Here is a 24,010-nt window from a genome sequence, read left to right on the forward strand (position 1 = left end):
CCTCAGGAACATGACATTTTAAACAGCATTTTTTATAGTAGTAAATACCACATGCTTCAGTTAACTACATTTATTTCTAACGTGTGTTAGAGATGTGTGTTTATAAGAAATGAACCAGCTAAAAATAGTAAAATGCATGATTTTGGCCAGATGGACTAGCAAAGACAATCTTACTTAGTAATCTTATTCGTTAGCTACGTTGCATGGAAGATACCTTTGGTTTTATTACTTTCTGTCAAGCATAAATAATTCTTTGATCTCACTAAGCAATACCAATGCAAAACATACAGCATAAATGTGTAAACGGCATTTTTAAAAAAGAAGAAATTACAAACAACTTGGTTAAGTTTGCATACTTCTACTATTTCTTGTGTATGAAAGATATTAAAGCCTTGTAGCTATAAAGCAATCTTTCCCTAAAAAAAATAATGAAATAAACCAACAGCAGTTTTCAGGTTAAGCCATGTGCAAGAAAGTTTTAAGACTCGTGTCAGTACTTGACTTATAACTAAATGTGGGAACTACTGTTTGCTTGTACACATCTCAAGTTTACTTGAAGGCAAACACATTTTGTGCACAGTAGCAATGCATTGTTTTCCTATCTTTGAAACTTTGTCTCTGAAAAAAAAATAAAATAAAATAAAATCATAATCTCACAATCTACTAGGACAATTACAAAGATGACCATTCTTTCCTTTGCCCCTCACAGATACTTTGAGATCTGAAGTACAGCTTTACCTTGTGTTCGTAGCGTACCAAAATCTAGCATTTCTGTTGATGAATAGATTCCTGGTGCTTTAAGAGAAGAAAAAGAGACATTACCATTTTCTTACTGCACAAGTTCATTAAAGTTAAATAACGACAAAAATGCTCTTCTACAAACCTGTTGTAACTTCTACCTCAACAGGGAGAATGATAAATTCCGTGTTGTCTGAGGCATTTGTTTTTATTCTAATGAATGCTGTATGATTATCTGCTTCTCTCGAAGAAAAGCTGGCTCTCATCACACCTTTTGTTTCATAGGGAGGTATTTCCTAAGAGAACATTAAAAGCACATCTGTGAGATTGCAGTAATTATAAAAAGAGCTGCTACAGCAAAAACTACATAGAAGTATTGAGCATAATTGTATGATAAGAGAAAAAGCAGCAATGGAAGCAAGACAGAGCCTGCATGTTTTTAAAGTTACCATTAGATTTCATTTGGGTAGTTTTTTCCCAACAAATACGACACTGATTAAAAACAGGTATCCAGAAGAGGACTTTCATTACCCTCTTAAGTTTTATTTCTTAAAACTGTGGGAAAAGGCTGAGAGATTAACGATAAAAATGTTACTGAGTTCAGTAACATCAAATGCTATTTTTATATATTCTAATTGCTTTTTCTCCAAAGCAGACACAAAGCACATACAGTTTCATACACATACACAAATGTCAAAACCATCTAGCTAAACAAATTAAAATAGTGCAGAATTGCTAGTAGTCAGAGTAACTACATTTGGAGAGTCTCTGAATTAAAAATTATACTGAGAAGTCTAACTTTCAAATTCTGCTCTCACTTATTCACAAACCTAACATAAACAAACTGCTACATTGTTTCCAAGGATGCAATTTCCCTCTTCCACATGAGTAATTAGAAATTATCCAAAGTTTGTCTGGATCCCTGAAGTACCATTAAATAGTGATCATAAAAATTCTCCTGCACATGCAGACTGCTTCATCCAATCATCAAAACATCTGACATCAATACAAAATGTGACAACATTGTACAGTTTGACAGCATACTTTAAAGTATCAATACTTGTGTCAACCTTGTTTCAAATCATTTCTTCTACTTTCTCTTCTGCTATATCTTCATGCTTCCACCTACTGGTTTCACTTCTTTGACTTGTTTTACTGATTTGAAATGCCAATGACCTTCCAGCAACTTTTGCATGCTTGTCATCAATGCTTTAACTGGCAACCTGTCTTAGGGAAGCTTAATAGCTATTTGCTGAAGAAGCAAAACCAGAACTGAGGTAGACATTTAAAAATCTTTTATACTTTCGTTTGTGGTTCTAACCACACCAAACAGGCATGTTGTTTATATACCCACTAATGATTATAGAATTCAACAGTCCCCTTACATTTTCTTTTGTTCATGAGGAAGGGGTTATCATGTTTGCAGGACAAGGGGAAATGGTTTTAAGTTGAGGGAGGGGAGATTTAGGTTGGATGTCAGGGGGAAATTCTTTACAGAGAGAGTGGTGAGGTGCTGGAACAGGCTGCCCAGAGAGGTTGTGGATGCCCCGTCCCTGGAGGTGTTCAAGGCCAGATTGGATGGGGCCCTGGGCAGCCTGGTGTAGCACTAAATGTGGAGGTTGGTGGCCCTGCATGTGGCAGGGGGTTGGAGATTCATGAGCCTTGAGGTCCCTTCCAACTCTGGCCATTCTTTGATTCTGTGATCATTAGAAGCAATGCCATCTGAGTAAAACTGTGTGTCAAAATATTAAGACCTTCACTTCTTTTTTTTTTAATCTGATCTTATTTCTTCTTTCCAACTCCCAATATGTTTACTCTTTCCACTGATTTTTGAAATTCTTGTGATTTGTATTTCTACTCCTTTGCAATATGTGTATCTAAAACAAAATTATAGCCATTCTCACAGACTTTCTCCAGAAAAGCCAGGAATTAGATTTTGTGATTTTTCTTCTTGGCTTGGAAATATGCTGGCTTTATTCATTCCAACAGACACAACAGTCAGTGACTGTAATGATACTTGGAGTAAGAGAAATTTTGAATCCCCATGACTTAGAAGTCTCTCCCAGACAAAAACAGACATAAAAAAAAGAGCAGTAATATCCATCACAGAGGAAAACAGTTTTCATATCTAGTCAGACATTACTAAGAGTGTAATATACAGCACAAAACCAAAACTTTATCTTCTGAATGCTTCTAAAACTTATTTCCTGGGAAGATACCAGTACGTATCACAAAGAACACAACAAAACAGATTTAATAGGCCAGACCAAGTGTCTCTCTAACCCATTATTCTGTCACTGGCAGAAGATACATAGTGTAGGGCACACATACTTTCCAGAACCATTTCTAGCCACTCTTGAATCATGATTCAGAGATTTACTGCAGCTGGACACATTGCTGTTTTACAGTCCTCAATTTGTTCTTCCTCCTTAAGTTCATTCAGCTGTTTTTTCCAACTCACATAAACATTCACAGTGATTTGCAGGAAGGACTTGCTCAGTAAAAAAAAAAAAAAAAAAAAAAGGTTTTATTTTAGAATCTTCTTGTAGGCTGAATCCAGCTTGCAAGGCATAAGAAGGACTACACTGTCCTGTGTGATCAAGTGGGTGTGATTCATCTTCTCCTTTCAAAAAAGAACAGTTAAATGGAGATGGTTTCTTGAAATTAAGCTCTACTTTCTATTTTTATTATCATATAGCTAATAGACCCTGTTATCGTTTCAGTTTTATGGAGTTCTTTTACAGATTACATGACAAATGTCTGGTAAAAAAAACCAACACAATCCTAAAATCATACCAAAGTAAAAATTCCCTAAATATCTACAGTAAATGCTGCAGACATTACTACTTACCCACAGCTTCTTTGTACCTCCTTGCTGACCTGTTGGAAGCTCTAAATGGAGATCACCTCCACTGGAATACATTTCTACTACCTGGAGTAGGTAACAGGAAAATGTTAAATTACCATTAAAGGGAGACTGTTTCAGTTATCAGATAATATAATGTTCAATGTAAAAGATTAGCAACTATTTGACCACTGCAGTTTCTTAATAAATTCACTTTTAATTATGATAAAACCACTGGCTAGTGCTACACTCGATGTGCTTTCTGTGGAATTTCACAGTTCATGAATCATTTACCAAATAGTAGAAATTCACTACCAGGCTATTGATTTAGTAGCTTGGTTATGTTCAGATATCACTTCATTCATTAATCCTGCCTTGATACAAGAACACTGTACCACCGTTGTATTTTAAGGTTCACAGTAAAGACACCACTAGTTGGAAGAAATCACAATAGTACTATATTTAATACACAGCCTAGAGAGACATTGAGCTTATTGCATTCACATTTCATTGGTGGACATTTCTGGCTGCGTTTATTGGATCAAGGGAGCATTCTTCTTTCTTCACTGTTGATCAATAAAATAAAGCTCATCACTAATTAAAATCAGATTACCTCCTGAAATATTTGGCTGACAACATCAACAAAAAACGTTACCAATGCAAAATGAGCAGAAGGGAGCTAAAAGGCATGCCTGGATTAAAAATGCAAAATCTATGTTACTTCATTGGCTTCGTTACTCTTCTTGACTACCAGTGAAGGGTAGTTCTCCATCTTGCAGTAATTATGTGATTTTAAAAATTGGAAAACCCATAGTAAAACCCCAATTCAGCAAACTAAAAAGATTTGTGAACATAATCTATAATTTCTAGAACAACTGAACAGCATTTAAACAGAAACACAACTTTGTAATGTATAAAACTTGGTGTCACACAGATTTACAGTTCAAATAGATTTACGAAATACCAAAATAAATAAAATTTCAGACTGGTATCATAAATGAATGAGAATTTAATGCTTTTAGGCTCACCTGCAAAGGTTCACTGTGAGGGTTATGTATATTTATTATAGGAGAAAAACTGCTATTTACAGGAACTCGTGCCCCAATAAAGGGGCGCAAACGATAGGGGTTCGATACTCCAATGCCAAACACCTGAGACAGAAGAAGAAAATAACAAGCCTAAGCAGCTGGATATCCTTTTTGTAGCATTTAATATATATGCAATTTTTAATAGTCTACCAAGTACTCTTTTTAATTAATTAATATACTTCTCACTGAGCATTTAAAAATCAGCATCATGCTAAAGCACTGGAAAAAAATTGGTTTCTTTACAGAAAACAAGTATTTCTAATAGCCACTACTTTGTTACACTGACATATTTAGATCACAGGACATCAAAATAATATCTTTGTTCTGATACCCTGAAATACTCAATACCAGCTAAAGGCTAAAAAGGTATTAAATCTTATCATTAAAGGATTATGGAACAAAGTATCTATATGGGAAAGGCTTCTGTTGTTTTCAAAATGCTGCTATGTAAGAGCTAGATTCCTTTAATGAGGATTTCCTTATAGCCACCTGTCAGTGTTTAAAGGGGAATAACTGGAAAGAAGCAGGGACTGTGGTGACAGAACAAGGAGAAACGGTTTTAAACTCAAGCTCAAGAGGGTAGATTTAGGTTAGATACAAGGAAAAAATCTTTTACAGGGAGGGTGGTGAGACACTGGAACAGGCTGCCTACGAATGTGTTTGATGCCCTGTCCCTGGAGACTTACAAGGCAAGGCTGGATCAAGGCCCTGAGCAACATGATCTAGCTTTGGTGTCCCTGTTCACTGTAAGGGAGTTGGACTAGATGGCCTTCAGAGGTCCTTTCCAACTCTAAGGACTCCATGATTATCTCACTTTTCAGCCTCTTTTATCTGTACAGTTTATCTTGTTGAATCTCAAATGGATTTTTTTTTGCCAGCATAATGAATAAACTGTCTTATCAATGTATCAAATAAGCAAAGAACAAAAGAATGAGTTGGATCACTGCAGCGAGCCACTAACACACCCCCCATAAAATCCCACATAGTTTTCAGCGATCTGGCTTATATTACTGGCCTGCAGATATTTACATATTTGATATAACTGCATTACAACAAGCAGCTAGAGTGGAAGCTTCTTTAACTTGTCTGGAAAAACACTGCTGTGTTGTTAAATACGCAGTAGTAGATACAGCCATAAGGCTAATTCACATTTTACAACTTTTTCTGATTGTTCTCCACTTATCTTACCTGATAAGTAAATACCCCATGGTTAGAAGTGTTAATAAATAAAGTGTTCTCTACATTTCCCACTACTCTTGCGAGGAAAACTACATCAAAGGATGTATTGCCTCCTGGAAGAATTTTCTGGGGAAGAAAAAAAAGGCAAAGAAGAAGAAAAAGCAAGTTTATTGAGGTCATTGCACTTTTCAGGAAAACATTTTGTGTTACAGAAGATATTCATTTGTTCTTTATTCAACACTGAAGTTAGAAAGTCTACAAGAGACTTGGAGAAAAGCATACATATTGGTAATGAGATAATCATTACTTTACAGCTAACGTCTATCGCAAAACTATATTCAACCATACTTTTAGGCTGAACTGTAAATTCAGAATTCACCATTACATAGAAACACTTTGGACTGAGCTTACTGAACACAGGAGAAAGGCAATTACTACAGAACTTTGAAAAGTGAGAAAGGCTGCTTTATAGTCAGCTTTTCTGCAGTAAGGACTTCTTTTAATTGTTTGTTGGACCCTGCTAAACCATAGGCTCTATGCACAAAACTGAAACTAGAGAACTGTATCCGACGGTGACATGGTTAAGAGAATTAAACCTACTGACACCATGCTTTTCAGCTTGCAAGTTCTTATGATATGGCTGCAATAGCTACAAGCTAGATTAGTGACTGCTTCAGACTAATACTTCTTCACTGTATCTACAGTCTTCACAAGACTCTAAGAACTGCTCATAGCTGCGCACATGCTCTGAAGTACAGAACACCTAACGGTCACATCAGCAGCAAAGGTATCTTTGGACAGTATATACTTAACACCCTAGTTGGAACTCCTAAGAAATATTTAATTTCTTCTTTTCTAGTACGGTTTGCATATGATTCCACACTCAGTTCAAATTTGTCTGGTAACCGATTTGAGATCAAGATCTGAGGCATCCTAATATTTTTAGGTACATAATTAATGAAATAAATAGCTCACTTAGGGAAGCAGGGTTGGGCAGGAATCAAGTTCACATACAGAAAATGAAGAAAAAGCTCATTTTGAGAAAGCAGAATAACTTACCCTATTTTGAAAAAATGACGCATGAAAATGCGATGTTGTAGCAGATATTGATACTAGTGTAATTGTTTCTTCTGAGCTAGGGTTATGTAGGTAAACTTTCTCCATTTTTGGCATTCCAACTGGCCTGCAGAAAAGGGAAGAAAGCATTTTAAACTGTTAAGATTTCCAGCAAACAGGACAATGGGTTTTGTCCTCTCAAGCGAAATAGGTACATATTGCATCTGGAATACTGACAGTGAAACTTTGCTCATGTGTTTAAGTAATGTATATAATTCTACCTTAAATAAAGGCTAACTTAACATTTTTTTCCTTAATATTTGACTGATTACTTATTATTTTTTATGAAGACTTACTTAACATTGCATTATCCTACAACTGGTACCTATTGAAAAAAATATGCTATTTTTCAGGTTTCTACTTCACAGTCAGAAGAGGTGAAATGGTCTACTCTTATGCTACAACATCTGAGTAATCCTCCTTCAAACACTCCTTCAATGACATCAGTATAGATGGACTTGAGCATTTTGTCTGCTTGGAAACTGAAGGACATAAACGAGCTTCTACAAGCCAGCAATTTATCAGTGAATTCATCGCTTAGAGAAAAGTCTCCATACCTTGAATAAACACTTTCTGATCCCACTGACAAACAAAAAGACAACACTGAAAAAAAGCTTTCAGCCTTTCCTGAGGATCAGCTGTTCTGTTCTCACAGCAACTTCTCATGTTCTCCAGCTGAAGACAAGTTCCCAGCAGCAACCTGCTGCCTGTCATAGAATAGTTTCTTGACAATTCTCTTCCCTGACCATGTTCAGTAGCTCTCCAAAAAGGTGAGACCATCTTCTTCCTATTACACTTCACTCTTTATAAGAGGAATTTAACAGCTAAAGCCAAGAATCAAGCAGAATAATTCCAGCCAACCACAATAGCAGGAAGTAACAGAATAGGAGCAGACTTCAAGCACTGTATCGCTTATGAACAACCTACTTGACTAGCATACTGCTTGCAGTCTCTGGAGAGAACCAACTATGTACTGAAAACTTGGATCAGAGTTGATTTAAGCACCGCTTTGTTATGATCTTTAACGCATAAAAAAGCACAAAATCAAGAAATTATCTTGAATGATTTGGTAAGACTGAACTTTAGTTTGTTCCCACCAGGAAGGTAGTTTGGAAGTAAAATACACTGTGCCAGGAAACGCTGTAAACAACAGCAACATTTTAAGGCAACAACAATTTTCCTGTACTGAAAAGAGGCAAATTTAAGTCACTATATTTGAGAGGCTAAAGCCCATTTAAAAACAAACAAACAAACAACAACAGTAGGGAAGTAGTCATGACAGACATCACAGTCCTCTGAACTTCAGATTTCAGACAAACACCACATTGTACGTGATAAAAGAAGTCACTAAAAAGGAATTCTACTGCTAGGACTACTTTTCTATTTTACAACTTTGTAGACTATTTAGGTTTTGTAACAGCATCTCTAATATTTTGCTTCGCTCAGATACTTTCCTTGTATACCCTAACCCTGACGTTAACCAAATCAAGAGAAATAGGGGGGAAAAAAGATAGAATTTGTCTTTTCTCATGAGACATAGTAAAATTCAGGTAAAACAATGTGCACCAGACACACGTAACAAACCTACACCCCAGTCAACAATCAACTAAGAGATACTCTCCAGGCTGTGATTTATTTAGTCACAGTAATCTGCACAAGTACAGTGTTTACTGGTGCCAAATCGTACAGAATTTCCTGGAGCAGTCACAACTAATACTTCTCACTGCAATAAGATGACATAGATACACATCTTCAGACAAGCAGGAACTATCAAAACATGCGATATTTTGCTCCTGATCTTTTGTCCCTGTAAAATGCTGGGTCTCCCCACGCTGATAAAAAGCAGATACTAAAATGTGGATGAGAAGATGGTAATTACCAAGGGTGGTGCCCGTACAAATAGGTAAATAAGCCTGTGTTGATGCACCACTTTTACTGTTACAACTCAACTCTTTCTAGTATCTGAGTTAGCATCTCAACTACATTGTCAGCACATCTTTGTAATGGAATTCATTTCAACTCTACAAATAAAGAGGCATACACTTAACTAAAGGAAAGCAGTTTCTGCAAGGAGTTGGGGAAACAAATCCTTGAGCTATTGGCTCAGACTTGCAAAAATATTTAACTACTCACTATGAAGAAAACACAGACTGAAACTGTCCATTTAAAAGAACAATTATTTTCTTCTTACTGCATTTAGTTGAGATACTTTCATTTAGGAAAAAAAAAAAAAAAAAACTGGCTTGATTTAAAAAAAATGATGCCAGTCTATAAGCAAAAGCCCAAGAATGTAAACTTAGCAGATGAATTATTCTCCCATCTCCTGTTCTTTGCAGCAAGATTGGAGAGAGTACAGAATTCAACCAACAGCTTTCCACTTACATGAGGAAATACTGGGAGTTACCTCTGGAGAATGCCTTCTGTAACCCATTCTTACAAAAAATACTGGCTCCTTACAACAACTCAGGTTAGACATGAGGAAAAATTTCTTTTCCAAAAGAGTGTTCAGGTGCTGGAATGGGCTGCCTACGGAAGAGATGGAGTCACCAACCCTGGAGGTGTTCAAGAAACACTTAGATGTTGTACTGAGAGACATGGTTGAGTGGGAAATAGGTGGACAGTTGGACTAGATGATCTTGGAGATCTTTCCCAACCTTGGTGAGTCTATGATACCATGAAGGAAGTTCCTGATATTCAAGAGTAGAGAATCAGCAACTAGAACACTGTCCTGTTTCACATGGAACTATAAGCATTGCTGGCTGAGCGATCCAAGCAAAATACTTAACTGAAGTAACCAAAACCAGAAGTTTGAGAATGCAAGCTTGTCTCATTAATTGGGAAAAGCAAAACAAACAAAAACCAGAAGGGATCCATATATAAGGCTACAGTTCAATTGTTTATCAGCTTCCAGATTCCCGTGTTTTGGTTTTTTGTTGTTGTTTGTTATTCATCACTTTTGTTTGTTCCCAAACAAATGAAGAACATTTTCATATTAAACTTGACAAGAAGTTTGTGTCCACATAACTTGAAAAAACTTGAAAACAGCAAATGTCATATTTTATGCTAGAAATCAGATCCTGCAAAACACATCATACCTTTTCCAAGCAGTTAGCAAAATTTGGTGTACAAAACAGTACTAGCATAGAATTAATCGATAGTGTCACCAGCTGTAACAAAAACCAGTGTAAAAAAAGATTATTCGCTTTGGCGGCACTTCTATATGCAAACAAAATCAGAGGTACATTTGGACTAAGTGTCAACTTACTGTCAACTCTTTCTTACATTTAAACTCCAACAGAAGTGAACATTTCATTTTGCAACATGAAAAAATCCCACAATCTCAACCTCATGCATATGAGGTTTATAAAACATGCAGTATAAATACTTGGCTGCATACACTGTAGGTACCTGATAGGTCCCAGCACACTTCATAAATGTATTTTTGAAATATAAGAGAACAACCTTACATAAAATGACTTGGATAAACTCCTCAGTTGCTGAAATTGTTTACAATTTACTGTTCAAAAACAGAACATCCTTTAAACAAGAGCTTAGGAATAAAAATGCTACTAAAACCCCTTCTAAGCAAAATATTCTAAAGGAAATACAAAACAAGATTGCTAATAAACAGAATGCTGGAAGATAGTTTTTTAGAATACTGTCCTACCACCAAAAAACTATCTAGAGAGTGGGACTCAGCTCAAACTGAACAATGCACAAGTGTCCATTCACCACAGAAGCATAATAAAAGCATGCTTTTGTACGTTACCAATAACCAATCTGAAAACAACTTCGGTTTTAAAATGATTTAACATTTTAAAATGTTGGCGATGAGCAGTTCTGACTTGTAGCATCAGTATCCTAAAATCCTCAATATCAAACTACTCCATCATCAAAAGTTACTTCTGCCAAAATTTTATTGTGAAGAACTGACTTTTCATATTTTCAGAGTTGAATTAACATAGATGAAAGCAACGTGTTAAGATCTATGAAGATTTAAGCTCTCTCATAAAGCAGAAACAAGAAGAGAATGAAAACTGCATCATAGTCTTCATCTAGATGGACCACCTGCAACAGCTCAAAATATGAAGATGCATCTCAAACATGGGAAGCTTTACAGATAGTGACCGTCCTGTCAAAACAACTTCTGGGCAATCACCTTCCAAAGTTACAGAAGACTACCCAATGGTTACTGTCTTAACATCAAAGAAAGAAAAAAAAAAAAAAAAGAGAGAGAAGGTTCTCATATTAAAAAATGAGTGATATTCCATTTAGTCTAAGCAGTTTCTTGGATCACTGACCTGAAAAAACCTGCCCTGGTCCCACCCCATTCCCAGAGGCTTAAAGTATACCAAGAACATTTGGGATCCTTTGAAGCAAAGATTTGCATATCCTAACATAGAGCACATATTTCTTGTGATAAGTCTGAGATTATCTGGACTGTCTTCAAAGTGGTAGAATACTGTATTATTTTGTGTTAAAGCAGCATTTCAAAACCAACTCTCGTATAATAGAAGTTTGCAACCACTGTAATCTCATCTCCAGGTAGAACACAAGGAAGTGTGTCTGCAGGACTTATTTAGCAACTGAATCCCAGTTTTGATTTTATTGAAACAGATTTCCACTAATATCACAGACGTTTAGTTGGCAAAGTTTTGAAAGATGTGATTAAACCCAAACACCAGTAGCAGACAAAAAACTTTACAAGAAGTACGGGCTATCTTATGACTGAAATTAAATGTTGCAACTTCCTTTAGCCTAGAAATGATACATGTTGATAGCTTTGCATCAACACGACCTTTGGAACAAGCTTGCTCTACTAAATGCTACCTAGTAACAAAACACTCTATGTACAACTCTTACTCAGAAACTAAATACGTGTTCTAGGACTTTTCTATTGTCAAATAGATTTTTTATTGTCAAATAATTGTCAAAAAGAAAAGACAAAGTGAATACAAGAAAACCCTGTCTAATTTAAAAGGTGAAAAGCCAAAAGATTAAGTATGAATTGTTTTACTTCCAGGGTGCACGGCATATACAGTTTATTCAGACCGTAAGTTTGAGTTGCTCATCACGTCTCTAAGTCTGTTCACCTCTATTTAAATGCCTAAGGGTAGATTTTAAACTGAACACTGGGGCTCCAAATCAAAACCTTTTGTAAAGCTGGTTTTCACATCTTACTCTAGGTCTTAATAAACTAGAAGATTATTTCTGCCTGAGGTTATTATCTAAACAGCTAAATTAAGGGTAACAGACTTTTAGATTAAAATTAAAAAAAAAAAAAAAAACCAAAAAAAACCAAAAGCACAACACAATGATCCAAATTCTGACACACACACACGTTCCCTGTGTTAACAGATAGAAGTCAGCAACCCCTGAGTTCTATACTTACTGTACAAAACCCCTTACGCTTCTTGTAAGTAATTGATTTGTACTATTTTAATGGTATACTAGATCCATACTATTTTGGTGCTTTCAGCTTACATAAAAATCAAAAATATAATGAACAGCTTGAAGTATTCATATTCATGTCAGTGTGTGAACTAAAAGTAGTTCATTTATTTAAAAAAAATGAAGTAGATTGGAAATCCACACAAAAAAGTAGCACATACAGCCTCATCAGGTAAGTATGTAATATATAAATGACCTGCAAAATTAGCAGACTTCAAACTACATCAATAGAACATTTCATTTTTAGCCAATGAGAATTCAAAAAACTAAAAATAAACAAACAACAACAAAAAAAAACACACAACATCTTTGTTGTCCAATTCTGTAATTACTATTAATGGAATATTTACTTGGTTTTAACAGCAAGTCACTTGAAATTAAATCAGTACATTTTTACAGGAACTCTGGCTGACAATACAGGAAGGACATTGAGGTGCCGGAGCAGGTCCAAAGAAGGGCAACAAGGCTGGTGAAGGGCTTGGAGAATATGGCCTATGAGGAGAGACCGAAGGAACTGGAAGCACTGAAATAGGCTCCCCAAGAAGGTGGTTGAGTCACCATCCCTGCATGTGTTTGTGGATGTGGGTCAGGGACACAATTTAGCGGAGGGTTGTTAGAATTAGGGTAGTTTGGTTAGGTCATGGTTGGACTTAATGATCTTTAAGGTCTTTTCCAACCTGAGCAGTTTATGATTCTATGATTTTATGAAGAGCAAACTGCTGTACAAATTTCTAAGTTTGTACCACACTCAACTTTATAACTCTATAACACAGTAATGTTTGTTAGAGAAAAGATGCAGTTGAGCCAGACTTCCCATTCCATATTTAACTACTCAGCTTAGAACCTTGTTGTCCTCTTACCTATGACCAGTTACTAACAGAAACAAATATTTGATATTTTGAAAGAATAACGAAGAGCTTATTGTGATTTATTATGGCTTTACTACAATCAGAAAATAATGAGTTCCTATATTAGATCATATTTCTGCAGACTGACACAAATAAGCTCTGTAAAACGAGTGATCTCCATCTAACTTCACTGCATAGATATTAACTTTCTGTCTTTGGATAAAGGCTATTTCTAGAAAGCCACTCTTTGTAACCAATACAAAATTACAACTCCTTTTGCTTCAGAAACAAGTATACACTGTATCAACACACAGGTGTCACCTTGCACATCTCTGTAATGACTATATCCATATTTAGCCTTTCCTACAAACAAGGAATAGGACATTCTGTTAATAATCCACGGCTCATCCGTAAACAGAAGAGCCTTTCATCCAGCAGCAGTGCTGACTAAAGATGAGGGAAGTTTCTCACAAGCATTAGTGCACTAAGGCATACTTAGGCTGTTTCTTCTCCGTTGAACTGCTAACAAGAATGTTCGAGATGTCATCGCTTCAGTTTACACTGTCCTGAAGTCTGAGTCAGGCACTGAAGCTGCTCTCCGTACACCAAGCTGCCCTTCACTTTCCAAAGCTCTTCAGGTTTAAGTGAACCGATCAGAAGACTTTTTTAACTTACTGTTCATGGAAATCCAGCATTGGTGGCTCGAACCGCAGAGGTCGGCAATTTCCCCGATATAGGGATACACTGCAAGAAAAATTGAAATTCTTAAAAAGATACACTTTTTGCCTCCTTCCAGCTTGAATTACCCTATTCATTAATACAAATAACAGCATATCTAATTCAGCAGAAGAAACATAGCTTGACAAACTTGTCCACAATTTATAGTAGTTTTACGTGATTGTGTTATCTCCAAGAAAGACTATGCAGAAGTACAGATATTGGAAACAGACATAATTGAAACTCATCATCAGTATTTAGAGGAAAAATACATGTTGCAGTAAGCTAAATAAGTTTACATCATCTTTCATAGCAATATCCAAACATTCTTCTCAGAATACCCAGCAAATACATGACAATACACATGAGTTTCACTAGCTACACCTGTAGTAACACATAAACCATCTGGATCCAATTTGCTGGTACTGATGTCACATGGGAGAAACCAGCCTACATTTTTGCTGTTAAGCCTCTTAGTACTCAAAATACAGTAACTTTGGTCTAGAAACATTCTTTGGCCTCACCTGTACTAACCTCCTGCTGGTACCTGAGAGAATACTGGCAGATGAAGGCTAAAATTTAAATACCACCTCAAACCATCCAGCAGTAAAAACCACAAAGTATCAGAAACCACTCTCTGGTAACGTTTAATTTTAATTTTTATTTTTTTAAGTTCAAACTGTCACAGTCAGAGAGCACAATCAATAACCCACAACGTAAGTTGGAACAATGAATACAAAGCAATTTAATTGACTGAAACATTTTCTTGTTCAGAATGAAATGACTGTGTCTGCACTCACATCTCTGTACGTCAGTAACACTTTATCTTAGGCTGAGTAAAATTCTTGCTCGTACAATTAACAAAAAGCAGGGAGACAGTAATGGAAGGAAGGACTACACAATGGCTCGGGATCAATGGCTTTTTTTTTTTTTTTTTTTTTTATCATTAGCAAAATAGCACTCCTCTTTCAGATCCTGTTTTCTGACTTGGTATCAACAACTACAGACTCCCAGAGACCAAAATGTAACCAGGCACCCTGGGTAAAGAGAGATGCTCTAGAGGCCAACAGGGCAGGAGATCTTCCCAATTTACCTTATCAAAGGGAAAAGCAAAAAGGTGTAAGGTGTCCTCAGAAAGGCATCTGTGGCTAGACTTATTCAGCTGAGGCCTTGAGCTTGACCAATCTGTCTAGCATACCTTCCAGAAAAATAGCTGTCAAGCAAATGTAGATGCCTTTCCAAACTGTAGAACCGTTTCAACAAGGAAGGCATTTATAGGAGTAAAGCTTCAAAATTGGAGCATGAAATCTTAATGTATTCTCTAGTAGCCTAAAACTGGGCAACAACAACACTGTAACACATTCACAGTATATTTTAAATTTAAAAAAAAAAAATACAGAAATTCTTAATTATTCACTCCAGTAATCTACAACCATATCCCTCCACTTCAAGTACAATGCATGTGTAAGAGATCTATTCATGTTTTGAGCTGATTTACAGCTGTACACATCCAGATGTTGAAGCATCTTCAATACTACTTAAAGCTTAGTCCTTAAAAATAGCCCTATCCCAAGATGAGGTGTCATACAGACTGCTTTAATCACACACATTTATATAAATCTGAAAGCAGTAATAACGCAGGTGCAAGTCCCAGTGGTAGGAAGAACAGAATTTAAGCCTACAGAAAGCACAATTCTTGCTGCTATTGTGCTGCTGTGCCTCATAGAGCAGTCAGATACGAGCTAAAACCAAACCTCACATAACACGTGCTCTGCAAAACCAGAGTTACAGACACAATTAAGCTGGAAAATTACAATAGTAATGAAATTTTGACAGGATGAAACAAGTTCTGAACCCGTCTTCAAAGTGATCACCTCCCTTCTTCAAAGCTTACTGTCCAATTTAAAAAAAAAAAAAAAAACATTTGTAGAACTTTTTTTTAACTGGAAATGGCAAAGCCCACACATCTCTATTGTCAAGATAATTGTAACACTGAACTGGAAATACATACTTTTCTTCTCAAGTGATTGTTAAAACAGTTCTTTCTATAATACACTGTAATTTCTTCCAGTTTCAAACTCCTGAAAGGTGAGCCATGCAGCACTTCTGTTTTTATTGGTAAAAGAACATAACCATTCCTTTTATGTAAAAGGAATTAACTTTTAAAAAGTTATCTGAAATATTTATAGTATTTCTAGGAATGATAGTGAAGATTTTTATTACAAAATGTATTAAAGTCACTTCACCTAACTTGGACAATCAGGATATAAGCAACTCTTCACATACTTGAAAAGTTCAAGTATCACTTGATTTAGTACAGATTTTTTAAAAGATTAGAGGTTGGTAAAGGCAGCTACATCACAGCAAACATCAACTATAACATAAGTAACATATACAATAAGGCTCAAATAGGAACGAGCAATATTGAATTCCACGGCTTTGCCTACTGAAAGGCTCAATTTGCTGCAGACTTACAGGATGATGATAACGCCTGTTCTGCTGGGCAATTGCTCACAGGAGGCTGGATACACCCATGGGTTGGGCAACTTTACAGTGTAATGACATTTAAGTTAATAATTACATATGCATGAGGAGCTCTAGGCTTCCCAGGCTTGCATTAGAATTACACATTTTTCTTTCCCTGCCCCTTCAAGTTTTCTAATCTTCAAGGTCAAGAAGAACATGAAAAAGAAAAGATGCATTTGAATGAGAAAGACCTACTGACATCTGCCAGCAAGCAAGCTCCAGCAGACCAACAATTAGCCAGAAATCATCTGAATCTCTGAAGTTTTAGGAAACGCTTGTATGTGGTATTGCCTCAAGGATGGTCCCTATGCTTCTACCCTTCTCCAAGTATTCTGATTTTAAAAGTGAGACTTCAGACTGAACTACATGCAGTTCTGGACACAACCATTTCCCTCGCTGTACCTCCATTCTGTCATCAGTGTGAGAGAGCATTTTCCTCAAGTACTTAAATAACTACTTTATCAGTAGAACATAGACACAACATACTACAAAATGTGATCCACAGAAGTGCAACTTAAAGTCCCAATAAGGTTATTCCCAGAAGCAAATATTAAAGATGCTTAAAATATCAATGCATGGGAAGACGGATGTCCACCAGTATCAAGACATCCTGCTACTTAAGAACATTTTGAAAAACATTTTAAAGAAATGCTGCCGCTTATCGCAGTATGATAGGCATTCAATTTTACATCATCCATGCACTTCTGCATTTGGAGATGGACAACATCTTTAAAGAGTTCTGCAAAGTTTGGTAGTAACTGTCTTTCTGTGTTCTCCCTTTACCGTTCTGGGATTCCTGGAAGATGCTTGTGTTCTGTGGAATCTTATCTCTACCATCTTTAATTGCTACTGTGGAAAACTCAGATCTAAGGATTATATCTACATGCATCTATCCCATATTACTTTAACATTCGTATAAAGGGTTTTACTTCTTTTCCGGTGGCATAAATCAACAATATAAAGAAATAAACACAAAAGCATTAAAGCGTCAAACCGAAAGAGATCTCATTGCTTTAGTAGCACTTAAACTCTCAGAAAGCCACTACTCTATTCTTTCTGTTGCCACAACATAAAATGAAAATGTCTCCAAAATTAGCCGCATTAGTTTTTAAAGTGGCAAAGTCAAATATATCACAATGGGTACTTTTTTTTTTCATGGCAGAATGTCCTTGAAAGAGCCACCTTAAAGATGGAACGTTTTAGGCTAGAGTAAGTAACCAATCACATTTCCCTGGTCACATTCGTGACCTTCAAGTATTAAAAAAATAAGGATGCACTGCAAACATCAGAAAATGTATTTAAATTTTTATACCTAAAACAATTTTAGAAATAAGAGTATCAAATGTAGTCTCAGTGAGAAAATCAGCTCCCACAAAATATTTGCTCGGTTAAATACCTGGCATCAGTGACAACTGTAAGTGCAGATGAATAAAAACACTAGCAATAAAGGTTTTTAATAAACCACACGTAGGCAGTGGTTGACTTAGTTATGCCAGTATTAACCCTTCATCATGATAATGTGCTCATTATATCGAATGTTAAAACTTCAAAGTTTACTTTTACTTTCTCAGGGGTTGTGTGGGGAAAGCATAAGGAGAGAACAGAATCAATTGAATTGATGTACTGTAGTCCAATCACAGACAAGAACAAAACAAAAGTTAAGTGACTCGCTCAGTTCTCCCCTCCCACTTAGCATTAAAAAGCAGATCAAAGAATTGAATAAATCATGTAGATAGGAAAGAAATATCTGCAAGCTATACCAGGAAAGAGGTATTACACTCTCTAATAAACACAATGATAAACAAGTCATCTAGAGAAGTTAAGCATGTGGATGAGACACTCAGTTTCTAGCAATGGCATTTTATACAATCACTTAGAAAAAAACATGTGCGAAAAAACAGTAGCCACAAAGCCAGGGAGAGAAACAGAGACAGGAAGCAAGCTGAGTATTTACCTTGTAATGCACCACTGAAAGGTATGCAGTGCAGGTCTTTATGTTTTTATTGCATTGTGACTGAACACCAAATAAGCCACTGATATGAAGTAGAACACGCTGTATATTTCACAGAATATCCTGAGTTAGAAGGGATGCAACAAGAATTGTTGAATCCTGGCTCCACACAAGACTACCCCAAAATCAAACCCTATATCTGAGAGCAGCGTCCAAACGCTCCTTGAATTTCAGCAGCTCGGGGCCGTGCCCACAGCCCTGTGCATCCCGTTCCCCGCCCACGGCGCTGTGGTGCAGCCCCTTTCCGTGACCCCCCGCTGCCCTCCCCTGACAGCTCCATGCCGTTCCCTCGGGCCCTGTCGCTGTCACACAGAGCAGAGCTCAGCGCTGCCCCTCCGCTCCCTGTGAGGAGCTGCAGCCGCCATCAGGCCTCCCCTCAGCTCCTCTGCTCTGAGCACGAGGGACCTCAGCCACTCCTCACATGTCTTGCCTTCCAGAGATGAAGTCTTCACAGACATCATTTGAATGCTTTCTAGAATTTCTTCTACAATTTCTTCTACAATTCTCAAACTAGAAAGTTTTTCGTATCTGTAAGCCCATTGTTTTTATTAGAATACACTCTAAAACACAAACTTCCAACACAGATAGAAATTTTCTCAGATGAGAAATTAAAACAAAACAAAAAACTTGAACTAATCCATGGCCTGAGCCTCACTCTCAAGGGCCATAAAATTTCTGTGTTTTCTAGGGGACAAAGAAGTCAAACACAATCCATACATCCCAATAAAAGCAGCGCTTTCTTGTTGCCATTGAGACCATTACTTAAACAATCTCCAAAAAGTCTGATTCAACATGAGACGAAACTGGGCCTTTGAAGTTCCATCATTATTCCTTTACATATTCATGTTTGCATACTTGCAGTCCGACTGACATGCTGCAGCACATACATGTACAGCGCTAAGTGGAAAATGCGGAGTCTTCACAGTTGAGAAATAAACAGGCAGAAGTGGTGAATGGCAGAGAGAAACCTTCTGTGCTGAGGGTGGGGAGGGGAGGAGAGGTGGGAAGAAGCAGGGAAGGTAAAGCAACAAGAGTTTTCAAGTTTTATGCAGCATGACTAAGCTACACTTCCTTAATTAAAAAGCAAATTGAAGTTGCTAGAATACAAGTTTGACAAAATTCACATTACCATAATATACAAACTGGCTGAAGCTTCAGATTAAACTATGCAGTAGCTGCCTTATTTCAATACGTAATATTAACTCTTCTTGTTTATATTACCAAAAGATAAAATAGATTTATTTTAATTTCACCCGGCATGAAAAACCTGCTACATCCTCACAGATTCTTCAGCATTTTCACATTCGCTCTTTGCCCTTGCTAAGCTGTTCATCGAGTATTAGAAACTTAACACTAGGTAAGACAAAATGTATGGTATTTCCACATAATTCAGATTTACCTCACAATATTTAGGTAAGTATCTAATCAGGAAGTAACAGAGATGGGCAGCAAGATGATATCAACAGGGATGAAGCCTTTTTTAGTACAAAATGAGAAGAGTTTGTTTTTCACCCCAGAGATTTTTCAAAACTTCGTGCAAAAAGATGCTCTTAAGCTCACAGTTAGGCAATACGAACATACACATATGCTGATCTGTGTGTTCCATTAAAGGCAAAGAACTATCTGAGGAGTCTTCAGAAAAAGAATTAGGGATTAGGAAGAAAAAAGGACACCTTTTGCTCCTCATATACTACCCAGTTCCATGCAAGGGAGGAAAAAAAGCCAAAAAACCAGAACTAAAGGAAAGCTATTGAAAGCGACATCATAAAGCTGCTTTTCAAAAGGGCTCCTATGTTGCAAAAAAGCTTTTGCAGCATGTAAACAAATCCACTCCTTAAAACATTCAGTGAAACAATACAGAAACCTACAAAAATCTATTTTGTTACTTGCACAGAATTATCCTGTGGTATATATTATTAAGTGGATTAAAGAATTCAACTTGATGGATTCTGTAATTTATTTCTTATGCTAAGTAATTTAGCTGCCCAAGCCTGCACAATACTCACATCACCACTATTCACACAGTTGCAGTAGGTATTTTTAGTGTAATAGTCAAGGCTCTTGTTTGTTAGCAGAAAATTGTTATCAAATTCGCATAAATCAGGTGAAACATTTCCTATTTTTCCTATAAAAAGCTTGTTCTTTCTCACACATTCAAAGAACATAAAAATGATATAAATAAGCAAAATAATTTTCTATTAATAAAAGTTCAAAAATCAAAATTAGAAAAAGTTCCACATTTTATTTTCTCTATATAATAACAATACTCAAATCTACAAAATTTGTATTTGATTTTTTTCTAATACTAAACTTTTTTATTCTTGCAAAAAATATCAACAATCTCACAATAGCATGGCTGTATTAAACTTTCAGAAAACTCTGCTTACCTTTTCTGTTGATATGAACTGAGGCCTATAGTTGTCTCAGTCTGTAAAAATAAATAAATAAATGAATGAAGGAATTGACAGCATTATATTTCCTGTGAGGGCAAAAAAGTCAACATCTCTAACAAGCTATTGACCATATTTTGAACAACAAAAGAGGAAGTTCTGATCAGAAGAGAAAATGTATAGCAGCTTTTCTGTAATTGTAGAAATTAAGCCAGCAGCTTCTATCCAAAGACCACTTGGCTCCAGACAAGAACTGAAGACAGTTCAAGTGATAGAAACTGCTACAAGCTGTGAGACAAGCAGTAACTTAAAGCTGAAAAGATGATAATGTTATAGGGAGCAATAGAAAGAGCTACCAGAGACACAAGAAAAAAATTACAAAGAAAAACATATAAAACAAGTATCAGCCAAGTAATAATCCTACTGGTGTTATTCAACAAACTAGAAAACAAAGAACATTATAACTTCTATTTAATCAGGAAACTTCATCTCCTCTGCTAATGATCTCCCAGCCTCTATTATTGATACCTTTACTATCCCTCTGGTGGACACTACAGTTAACCATCCGAAAAGAAGGAGGTAAGGTTGTCTAAGAAATTCCAACTAGTTTGCCCTTCCTTAAGAAATCCCAGTCAAGAAGGTTCTGTATGGAATGTCCTCTTTGACACATTCAGACACGTGCATTTTTTGAAATCCTCTTTTGATCTTCGGTTTGAGGATCAGATGCAGGATTTCATTCCTACTCTTAAAAGCATCTCAAGGCCAAGATCAAGAATTTTAATCTTCTGCAACAGGAAAAGAAGGCTACCGTTCTGACAAAGTCCATGGTATATATATTGACTCAAATGACACCATTCATAACACTACTAAAAGGAAGTTTTTTCACAGGGTGAATGATAATTCTTCATTTTGCATTTGAGAACTAAAAATCAACTCCCTTGGCTGGGCATTTCACTGACCTCTAATTCATCAACAAGTTATATTTTCTGTCCTTTGCTAAGAAAAAAAAAAAAAGTTTGTTAAGAAAAAATAAACAAATCTTTACTTCAAATGTGAAAATCCCTACAAGTAAAGAACTTTTTTTTTTTTTTTTTTAAGACTGTTTGTTGAATTTAGTAGTTTTTTTTTCAGTAATTATTACTATTGAATCATTTACTTAAAAAAAATATGTTCAATTCACAACAAGGGATCAATTCTAGACTGGAAATGTAAGTAATATTTCAGATTTAAGATCAAATTATTTGGTTTAATAAACCTACAACTGATATCAAACTAAAAAAGCTGGAAGTTAATTTACTTACCATTTAAAAACCAAGATAACCTGAGGATTTGATTTTAATGACCAGAGAATCAATTATCTTTCTTCTTTTAAAGTCTCTGGGAGAGATAGGCAGACTCCCTGGCAAGGACATGGCAGGAGGAAGGGGTTCACAAGAAATTATGCTTTGAAGCACAGCATAATCAGGGCAGTTTTTCCTCAAAACAGAATTCTAAGAGACAACGTAAGTTGATCTGTATTGCCAATTTTATTATAATTCAAAAATCAACAAATTGAGAAGCATTCAAACTTATTATATTTGTACCATAATTAGGAAAACAGCACATTTCTTTTTGTTGTTGGGGCTTTTTTTAATGCTTTTTTTTTTTTTAATGCTTTTTTTTTCTTTTTTTTTTTTTAAGTAAAATATTTCAACTTGCAATTTTTTTCCTAGCTAAGCTCATACATTGGCAAGCCTTGAGTTCAACCTTTTTTTTTTTTTTTTTTTTTTTTTTTTTTTTTTTTTTTTTTTTTTGCTGCTCATAACTTTGCATTTCCAGTAAGATGCAAGTTAATACAGTACAGCCATTTATGACTATTCTCCAAATTTTACTAGTTTCATTCTTCCACACTACGCATTGGTACTAGTGACCTACTGGAAAGAGACAACCAATAATTGCTGAGACAAAGTTCTTCAGAAGTAGTCATACAGTCAAACTACAACCCAAAGTTCACAGATATAAATCATTCTGAATTCCTTACCACCACCCTTGACAGTGCAACATCCACTACAATCAAGTACAATCTTCCTTTCAGTAATTGATTTTTCTTCAGAGAATCATAACTAAGGCACATCATTAAATTACCAGCAGTTACCTGGCAGATGACAGAGCCAACAGGTCTGGATCCTATGACAAGGCAATCAAAATAGTTGCTATCAACACTGTCCCATCCTTGACAACTAGCTTTGGCTCTAGCAAAAGAGCACATTATTACATTTTAAGCTATTTGGTAGGAAAAGTTGTTTGCTACCTACTCTTTTAAATACTCTGACTAGCAGTCAACATGCCCTAATATTAGCCTTAGTGTAAGAGCCTACTCAGACCAACTTTTAAACAGAAAGCAGTGGAGACCAAACTTAACTCCAGAAAATACAGGAATGAACAGAAATATAATCATTAACAATAGCTGAACTACTGCACGGCTAGAGCTGTTGGGAGTTAAATTATCTGGATGATCCTGCACACAAGTTTACACTCTTGTATTCTGTAATTACAGACTTGCAGGGAAAATATTAGCCTAATGCCTGTACGCTGAGTTTAAAATCACAAATCACTTTGGCAAATTCTAAAAACAAAGTGAAAATCTACTGAAGACTTGCTTATGAAGAAAAGCCTGTTTGTGGTTACAGATGTCTGTTAAATACAAAGCAAAATGACAAATTAAATGACTTTTGGGAGGTTTGAAATCAGGGTCAGTCAAGAGCAAAGAGCACAGGAAACTCAGCAGTTCAACCATAGCATCATGGAACTAAACCAAAAATAAATCTCATGTGGCAGTTTCTATAATTATCGCTCATTTTTTATTGCATGTCAGCCTTCATAGTCTCACGATAAACAAAGACATATGAATGTGTTCAGTTACGTGTTTCAAATTACTTTTACTTGACCATCAAGTAGAATTATAGCTTCACAACAGTGTTTTCCACTGTGACTATATCCTTCCTCCAAATATCAAACAAATACCAAGAACTAAGAAGTGTGTACTGATCAATCTGCAGTATAAAGTGCAAGTTTTGCTGAACATCAACGGTTTATCAGGTAAAGAGAACTAAAAAGTAAGC

General features: G+C 36.0%; 1 protein-coding gene across 1 annotated transcript in view; it reads right to left on the reverse strand.

The window, feature by feature from the left end:
* The window catches only part of TMEM131 (transmembrane protein 131), a gene marked incomplete at both ends in the record, with an annotated part of 91,426 nt that overhangs the window by 41,501 nt on the left and 25,915 nt on the right, over positions 1–24,010 (reverse strand). Inside the window, 8 exons of the mRNA XM_079545524.1 lie at positions 739–795; positions 884–1,034; positions 3,590–3,670; positions 4,612–4,734; positions 5,860–5,976; positions 6,910–7,033; positions 13,941–14,009; positions 20,907–20,947. Coding sequence (XP_079401650.1) covers positions 739–795; positions 884–1,034; positions 3,590–3,670; positions 4,612–4,734; positions 5,860–5,976; positions 6,910–7,033; positions 13,941–14,009; positions 20,907–20,947 — 763 coding nt within the window. The remainder of the gene's footprint in view (positions 1–738; positions 796–883; positions 1,035–3,589; positions 3,671–4,611; positions 4,735–5,859; positions 5,977–6,909; positions 7,034–13,940; positions 14,010–20,906; positions 20,948–24,010) is intronic.

The sequence above is a fragment of the Tetrao urogallus genome (genome assembly GCF_951394365.1).
Source record: "Tetrao urogallus genome assembly, chromosome: 1".
Taxonomy (NCBI): Eukaryota; Metazoa; Chordata; class Aves; order Galliformes; family Phasianidae; genus Tetrao; species Tetrao urogallus.